The sequence below is a fragment of the Littorina saxatilis genome, linkage group LG14 (genome assembly GCF_037325665.1).
Source record: "Littorina saxatilis isolate snail1 linkage group LG14, US_GU_Lsax_2.0, whole genome shotgun sequence".
Lineage (NCBI taxonomy): Eukaryota > Metazoa > Mollusca > Gastropoda > Littorinimorpha > Littorinidae > Littorina > Littorina saxatilis.
Genome location: NC_090258.1, coordinates 22,500,331 through 22,509,194, shown reverse-complemented (window position 1 = coordinate 22,509,194; position 8,864 = coordinate 22,500,331). Strand labels below are relative to the sequence as shown.

Sequence of the window (8,864 nt, the reverse complement as noted above, 5' to 3'; positions counted from 1 at the left end):
CTGTCTCAACTTCGTATGTTTTTATTGTTTTTATGTTTAGCCTGTTGTTGTCATATTGTTTGGTTGTTTTAAGAGCAGATTAACCACACTTTTCCATCCATTGTTTAATTGTATGGACAATAATTAAATAATCGTATGTCTTATGTCTTACACAGCTACAGTGAGAGAACTGATGTGGAAGACGACCAACAAACAAACACTCATAGAATCGTTCTTCTCTGCCGAGTAATGATTCGTGACGGTGACAGTGAAATTATTGATGTACCGAAGTGATCAAAGTACACGTACATGTACATAATTAAAACAAAAGTTCAACATCCTTCGTGAAGTTTTGTTTAGATTCAAACAAGTGTAAATGACGAAAGAAACTGACTGAGTGACGTAAACAAAAGAGAAGATTTTTTTTTTTTCAAAAATGACGTATTAAATCCGCCGCTTATCTCTCCCTCGTCTTGTCCCTCTTGCTGTACGACTCCCCTCTCTTTCCGTTGTCTCTACAGTGGCGACCACCGTACTGTCTCTTCTCTCCCTCGTCTTGTCCCTCTTGCTGTACGACTCCCCTCTCTTTCCGTTGTCTCTACAGTGGCGACCACCGTACTGTCTCTTCTCTCCCTCGTCTTGTCCCTCTACTTGCTGCACGACTCGGGCGGGGATGTAGCTCAGTCGGTAGCGCGCTGGATTTGTATCCAGTTGGCCGCTGTCAGCGTGAGTTCGTCCCCACGTTCGGCGAGAGATTTATTTCTCAGAGTCAACTTTGTGTGCAGACTCTCCTCGGTGTCCGAACACCCCCGTGTGTACACGCAAGCACAAGACCAAGTGCGCACGAAAAAGTAATCCATGTCAGAGTTCGGTGGGTTATAGAAACACGAAAATACCCAGCATGCTTCCTCCGAAAACGGCGTATGGCTGCCTAAATGGCGGGGTAAAAAACGGTCATACACGTAAAATTCCACTCGTGCAAAAAACACGAGTGTACTTGGGAGTTTCAGCCCACGAACGCAGAAGAAGAAGAAGAAGAAAAAGAAGAAGAAGAAGAAGAAGAAGAAGAAGAAGAAGAAGAAGAAGAAGACCTCCACAAAGAGGGGGTGGGTTGGGGGGTTCAACTCTACCAGTGTTCAGCGACAGCCCTCCCAGCAAACACACACAGCACTTTGGATTATCCCCAGCACGCGTCCCTGCACTTGTAGCCAAAGGGGAGGGAACTGAAGGAACACAAGGGGCATAACTTCACGAAAAGGAACAGCATGGCTACTCTGCTCACGTTTGCAGGTTGATGCTACAATGACAAAGAACTTAGCAGTGTAGTGCAGAAGTGACCGTTGGAAACGGATTTGAAAACGAGAGGTAGACTGCAGGCGTTAACAGAGGCATAGAGTGCAGTCTCAATAGATTGACTGTCAACAATATTGGACTGCAGGGAAACGCATGGTGTGTTCATATGAATTAACAGGTTCACTTTTGCAGGTTAATGCTCCAACGACAACGGATTTTGCAGTGTAGTGCAGAAGTTACCGTTGGAAACGGATTTGAAAACGAGGAAGATAGCATATATATTTATATACAGGCTTTAAAAGAGTCTTAGAGTGCAATCTCAATAGGTTGACTGTTAGTGTTAAAACCATTGTACTGCAAGGAAACGCACGGTGTGGTTATATGAATTAACATAATATTTACTGTTGGGGAAATATGAAAAGAGGGAGAGAAAGAAGGAAGGAATGCAGTCACAAAGCAAACATGAACGGACGAAAGGTATTAGGGTAAACAACTAAACGAAAGAAACTGAAGAAAAAATCAAAAAAACTAAATTGTATTAAAGGAGACGAGACGAAATGAAATGAAACAAAACACACAAAAATCAAAATAAAACCAAGCAAACGAGCAAAAACAACAACAACAACAAAACAACGCTAAACTGGACTGGCTGCAATTATAGCCCAACCAGACGGCTTTATGAATTAACTGCACCACAAATAATCACCTCAGATGTGGTACATACTACTCTTGACCGCTAGTCGTAGCCAATTTCTGCCCCCAGAGCAAACAGTTCGGATACTAATGTTCACTTACAGGGACACACAACGACTTTTGGATGGCTATGCACTGGCGCAGTCGTGTTACTATGTCTAGACTCAGATAAGGTTGACGTGAAGTGTTAGGCTGACAGCGAAGGCTAACAATTTTCTTTCACCTTCATAGTTATAGGCTTAAACGTGCATTTGCAGCGACAAAGCTTGAGATTAGAGTCAGGAGTATGGTCACAGCGATGGTATCGTAATGTGTTTGCTGTATGTGCTTGTTAATGCTCAGCTGTGAACCGTCGTTGCTGATCTTTTGCGAAGTTGTAGAAAGGAATATTACTGATATTCATAGTTAACAGACGCAATGAGGCGAGGACAGTGGCAATGGTAATCCACAAATAAGCAAATGAATTGAACATAAACATGCAAACAATACGATTATGGGGTAACAAAAACAAATTGAGAAATTGCTTACAAGCGCAGCGATTTGATCCCCAAAGACATTCTGAATTTGTATCGAAAACCAGAAAGCCCACACAACACAACTTTTAAGAATGTCAGTTGGAAATGTACAAGATAGGAGAAAAAAAGCTGCAGATGCTGATTTGGCTGTGTGTTATGAACACAACGTGTTGATGGAAACAGACTACATTGTTAGTCAGTAAAGTGACGTCATTGTTACATTGTCGTCATACGTATGACGTAACAACTCACCTTCAAGCATGCGTGACTTGATTGACTCGTAAGTGTTGTCTGTCTCCGCCCCCGAGCCATCATCGGTGAGATTGATGGAGACATAGGAAGCCTCGTCGTCAGCATCACGTGATCTTCCCGCAAAGTACCGAACGCTCAGCGCCAACTTGTTCGCCTCGTAAGCACGTGCAGTCAACATTGTCTCAGCCAATCACATTTGCCGTTTCATAATACAGTGTAGTAAAGTGTCGTCCAATGGAAATTCTGCTCTCAAAATGTTGGTGCAGTGACTCCTCATAATAGATTTAGATCAGTCACATTGTTCTGGGACAGAGTTTGCGACTATTCCCCTTTGTAAAGGATGAAGGTTGACAATATCCACAGCCTCAGCAACCAATGAAAACAACCGCTGCGGTATAGCTTGGATTGCCGTACTCACCCACAGACATGACGTTCGGCTTGTGAATCACTGTTTTCAAAGACAGACTCCCAAGAAATCATCACAAATGTTTTCTATTCCAAACACAGCCGATGAAATTCACGAATGTTTTTGACGGAGTGTCACGAAAAGTCATGGGTTTCCCCAAATCAGTTTAACACCAAGTAGCATTCAAGTATATTCCCAAGGCCAGTTATATAGTCCGTCATCATAAACAATCACTGACAGTTCCATAAACGTGCAATAATAGGCACCACTCCGAATGTCATGAACTCAAGAGACTCCTACTGGAGGGTAGGGCTGGACTGTTCCATTGTATAATATGCACCCTGAATGCTCTGCGCATTGTCATGTAGACTTTCAGCGAAAGATTGTACACAGTAAATGTTTTACGAACCAGTATGCACTCCCAGCTCTTTATCCTGGAAAAACAAATCACACACATAAAACCCTGTGCACACGGATTGTCGTCGCCTGTATGTATAATATATATATTTCTTATCTACTTTCACAGACCACAGGCAAAAGAAATAGTCGTGTTTTTGTAGAGTTCGGTTGCTTTTTTGTTGTCTACGTTTTAAATATTACTTCCCTTTGTGGTACAGCGGTGTGTGAAAGTAGTGTATATATGGTTGTTTACAATTACACTCCTGGCTTTTGGTTTTGTTTTTACACAGAAGGATTTATTTATCGTGAGGGGACACATTTACGCCTGCACGCACATACAAACGTTCGCGCACACGTACACATACAAACGCAAGCACGTACGAACGAACGCACGCATGCACGCTCGCACGTAAGCACGCACACACACACACACACACACACACACACACACACACACACACACACACACACACACACACACACACACACAGTGACAATGTAAACTTGTATCCTTTAAAGTACCTGAAAGACATAATGATATAAACAGGACTACTGGGCCTTACAGCGCCTGATCAATTCGAGAACAAAGGAAAGCTACTCCTCTCTCGACATACATTTACTTTCTAACGAATACTCAGCAGGGCCTCTCTAAGTTCTTTCTTTCTTTATTTGGTGTTTAACGTCGTTTTCAACCGTTCAAGGCTATATCGCGACGGGGAAAGGGGGGAGATGGGATAAAGCCACTTGTTAATTGTTTCTTGTTCACAAAAGCACTAATCACAAAATTGCTCCAGGGGCTTGCAACGTAGTACAATATATGACCTTACTGGGAGAATGCAAGTTTCCAGTACAAAGGACTTAACATTAAAATCTTTACAAACATTGACTATATTCTATACAAAAAACACTTAACAAGGGTAAAAGGAGAAACATAATCCGTTAGTCGCCACTTACGACATGCTGGGGAGCATCGGGTAAATTCTTCCCCCTAACCCGTGGGGGGAACCCCTCCTCTCTAAGTTACAACTGCACTTTAGTAAAAGTGTCAATACCATCAGCACAAGCCACACACAGACATATACCTTTGAAGTTTACCTTTGTGAGAAAAAACAACTTCGAAACCACTGTGTTTGCCCCTTAAACCAAATGAGATCTGGTAACATTGCACAAATACAAACTTATACCATTAGATGAACCTCAAGCAGCGCATATTGTGAAGTAAATACTCCAAATACCATTCTGTTCCCCACTTTAAAACTGATATTCGACAAAATAAATCCCAAAACAAAGAGACTGCCAACGTTCGAAAATTCAGAATCAAAAAACAAGAAAGGTAGGTTGTTGGAACGTTTGTTATTGCCAAAACAATACGTTACATTCATAAATATATCGACCCAACGGTCTGTAAAGTGCACAGACAAACAATGCGTAACAAGAACTTAGCTTGATCCAATGTTTCGGCCGCTTGTTGGGAAAGACAACACATTTTCGACAGCCACAAATGTTTGGTAACAACGAAGGGTACTTAAAACACTGCCTGTGAAAGTAAATACTCTAACATCTACTTACTACCTATACCTACCATAACGCTCTCTACCATACTAGCATTACACATTACTCCAGGTAGTGAGTGGGTACTTCCTTAAACACAAAATGCGAGGCAAATACCTCAAAACCCTATTCTGCTCGCCACTTACTAGGATTTCATTATCTCCACCTACTACACAAGTAAATATTCACAGTAAACACAGGTCCCCCACAAAACGCACTGCGGCATAATTATCACCACGTTAGGCAGCGTGCTGCAATGAAGCACCTTTTGAAAACACTCCATACTTGACTCTTCTCGAACTTAAATTGCTACCTACCACACAAGTAAACATTTACAAGTCAATCAATACAGGTCTTATAACCACACCCAGCGTGCTCCAATGAAGCACATTTTGTAAATACTCCAACCTTTACTCTTCTCGCAGCTTGCTACCTATACCTACCACACACGTAAACATGATTCACAACGGGGGCAGGTACCTCACAAAGTATATATGTATATATTATACACTCTGCTTACAAAATCACGCACATATGTATACACTTCTTACTTCTCTATGCGTATTGTCTACAACGCTGAGGTGTTCATCCCCATTTAGGAAACGGAGTGATATCCAGTGTATCTGTCAAAATTAGTATGTCCAGTAAATCCTGCCGATGGTAAACACTTTTTTTTACAAAAATGAAAAAAAAAAAATGTGTGTACTACGGGGCGTATTCTTTCCAAAACACATGTTGTGAATTCGAAGTAATTGCTCCAAACTTCACTCTACTCATTCCAACCTACCTATACCTATCACACAATTAAACATTCAAATGTCAGGTCAAAACTGTTTATGCAATGACATTACACATACATGTACCACGAGGCGTATTCTTGTGTAAAAACACACTTTGGGAAGTAGTTTCTCCAAACGCTACTCTGCTCACCACTTATTACTATACCTACCACACACAATAAACATTCAAAGGACAGGTACCGCACAAAACTTACTCTGCAATAAAATCACACACACGTAGTGTATGGACTATCAGACGTCTTCGTATGGAAAAAAACATTTCGTGAAGAAATTGCTTCCAAATCCACTCTGCTCGCCACTTACTAGTCTACCTATACTCACTACATATATACTAACACACAGGTAAACATTCACAAAAAAGGCAGGCACCTCACACAACTCACGCTGCAATAAAATCACACGTATCTAGTATATTTACTGCCCGAACTGCTTGTATAGAAACAAATTTGTGAAGTAATTGCTCCCAATCCAGCCTGCTTGCCACTTACTACCTATACCTATCACACAAGTAAACATTCAAAAGACTAGGTACACTAAAAAAAAAATACTCTGCTATAAATTTCCTCATACGTAGTATACAGTACTGCGAGACGTGCTCGTATGCAAACACATTTGTGACGCAATTTCTCCCAAATCCACTCGGTTCGCCACTTACTACCTGTACTAACACATGGGTAAACATTTACAAAATAAGGCAAGCACTTAACAAAATGCACTCTGTCGTACGATCGCCGCCATCACAGTTCGTCAGAGAGTGGGCAAGGGCTTCCCTAAATCACACATAGCCGTCCACTCTATAACAAAGCTTCGGCCACCACTGGGGTGAACAGACAATCAGTAGAAACACACGCGTGTGTATACTTAACGGCACAGGGCTTTCCCTTTAAACGATTGGGCTCACCATCTCAGATCCCTTCAGGCTTTTGGTTTAATTAAACATAATTTTGTTCAAAATAACTAACATGAAATCATTATTAACACGTATTTAGGGCAAGAACTCAAGCAGGCTTGTTGTACACGGGGTACAGTTACCCCTCCATGTGTACACATCAGTAATCAACTTTCTGAGTGCCTCGAGTACAAAGTGGGATTTATGTATTTAAATATTTATTTATTTATTTATTTATTTATTTATTTATTTATTTATTTATTTATTTATTCATGTATTATTGTAATCATGTATTTATGCATTTGTGTGTGTGTTTGTTCAATTATTGATTATGCATTATTTTGAAGATTGACACTTCTGTAAGCCTACATTCAGACATTTCAGACACAACTTCGATCCACACGAAGCAGCCAGGAAGCTGATTTTTTGGGAAGTCTCACAGTGGAAGGATGGTTCAGTTTATCCAATGAAAATGCCTTGCCAGATCTGTGATGGTGAGCTGGTCCGTTTACACAGGAAAGACCGTGCCTTTAACACTGCGAATGAACTAAAACAAAACCGCTGCTGTATACACTTAACGCAGTGAAGTCAGAAGTCTCATTATCCTAACTAACACCAGACCAAAACACGTGATAAATTGCTTTTCAATATTCCACTCGCCGAATCATATTGTCCTGCTCAATCAAACTTACTAACTGTAGTACTTACTATCTCAAACGTGAGAAATTTCACTTCCATTCCACTCGCCGAATCATATTGTCCTGCTCAGTCGAGCTTACTACTGTAGTAGCCTACTTAGTAATACTATCTCAAACGTGAGAAATTTAACTTCCATTCTACTCGCCGAATCATATATCATATTGTCCTGCTCAGTCAAGCTCACTAACTGTAGTACTTACTATCTCAAAGGTGAGACATTTCACTTCCATTCCACTTGCCGAATCATATTGTCCTGCTCAGTCACAAGCTTACTACTGTAGTACTACTTACTATCTCACACAGCGAAGAAAATAACCCCCAAAACACATCGTTCAGTGCCTCGTTAGCAGCGAAGGTCCCACACACATAAGTTGTAGACCTAGGGACGTGAGAAAGTGAGCAAACGTTGAGGAACTCACAACCAGTGATCAACACGACCTCAATACCTAGCTACTTGATTGCCTTTACCTCAAATTCCCCTTGACCACCAGTAGGACTAGTGCAACTCTCTTACTTACAAACCTTATAGGCCTAGTAGCTGTGTGGACAGTTGACTCAAAGTAAGTAAACTTCTTTGCAGTGTATTCGAAATGCACACCATGTACTACAAGTACCTACACTTTAGTCTAAAGTTCGTTAAGTAAAACACTTGTGAGACCAGCGCAACGACTGATCTGTGTTGGCCACGTCGCGTGCATTAGTTCTGCAGATGAGTAACTCAATTTTAAATCAAAATGTGCACAATATCTCCAACCTTCGCAACTCCAATACCTCCTGGGCATCTTTCTTTATGAAGCACGTGTGCGACTAGTGCCAACACCCAGCTCAGTCATCTGACAGTAACCGAAAGGTCAAGTAACTTAAAACTGAGTTCAAACCTTCGCAACACCACGCCACGATTCTTTCTTCGACGGTTTAAATTTTGAAGCACCAGGTAACCCCATCCTCTGCGACCAGCGCAATTCAAATTGCTTTGCCGCCTCGCATAATCTGCGTGGACAAGTGTCTCAAATTGGAGTGATTTCTTTGCGCTGCACTCCAGGGTTGAGGTTTCAAAAGAAGAAAGGAGGGGGGGGGGGGGGGAGGGTTCGTACCTCACAGGTAAGCTATGTCGCAGAGAGTTCAAAGCGAGTGGTTCACGTCTCACACCTACCTATATGTCGGCATACACTCGCCTCCCCTCCCTCGTCACAAAACACAGCTCAGTGCTTAAACACAAACCCAGACAGTGGAGGGAGGCGGGGGGTGGTGATGGGGGTGGGGGTGGGGTACGTCAGAGAGAGAGAGAGAGAGAGAGAGAGAGAGGAGGGGGATGGGGGTGGGGGTGGGGTACGTCAGAGAGGGAGAGAGAGAGAGAAGAGAGAGAGGGAGAGAGAGAGAGAGAGAGA

The 8,864-nt window shown here is 42.0% G+C and overlaps 1 protein-coding gene across 1 annotated transcript in view; it reads right to left on the bottom strand.

Annotated features, from left to right (window-relative positions):
- Positions 1 to 3,573, bottom strand: part of LOC138947358 (F-box/LRR-repeat protein 7-like) — a 49,658-nt gene extending 46,085 nt beyond the window's left edge. Inside the window, exon 1 of the mRNA XM_070318812.1 lies at positions 2,733 to 3,573. Coding sequence (XP_070174913.1) covers positions 2,733 to 2,910 — 178 coding nt within the window. The 5' untranslated portion in view covers positions 2,911 to 3,573. The remainder of the gene's footprint in view (positions 1 to 2,732) is intronic.
- Positions 3,574 to 8,864: the final 5,291 nt, after the last annotated feature.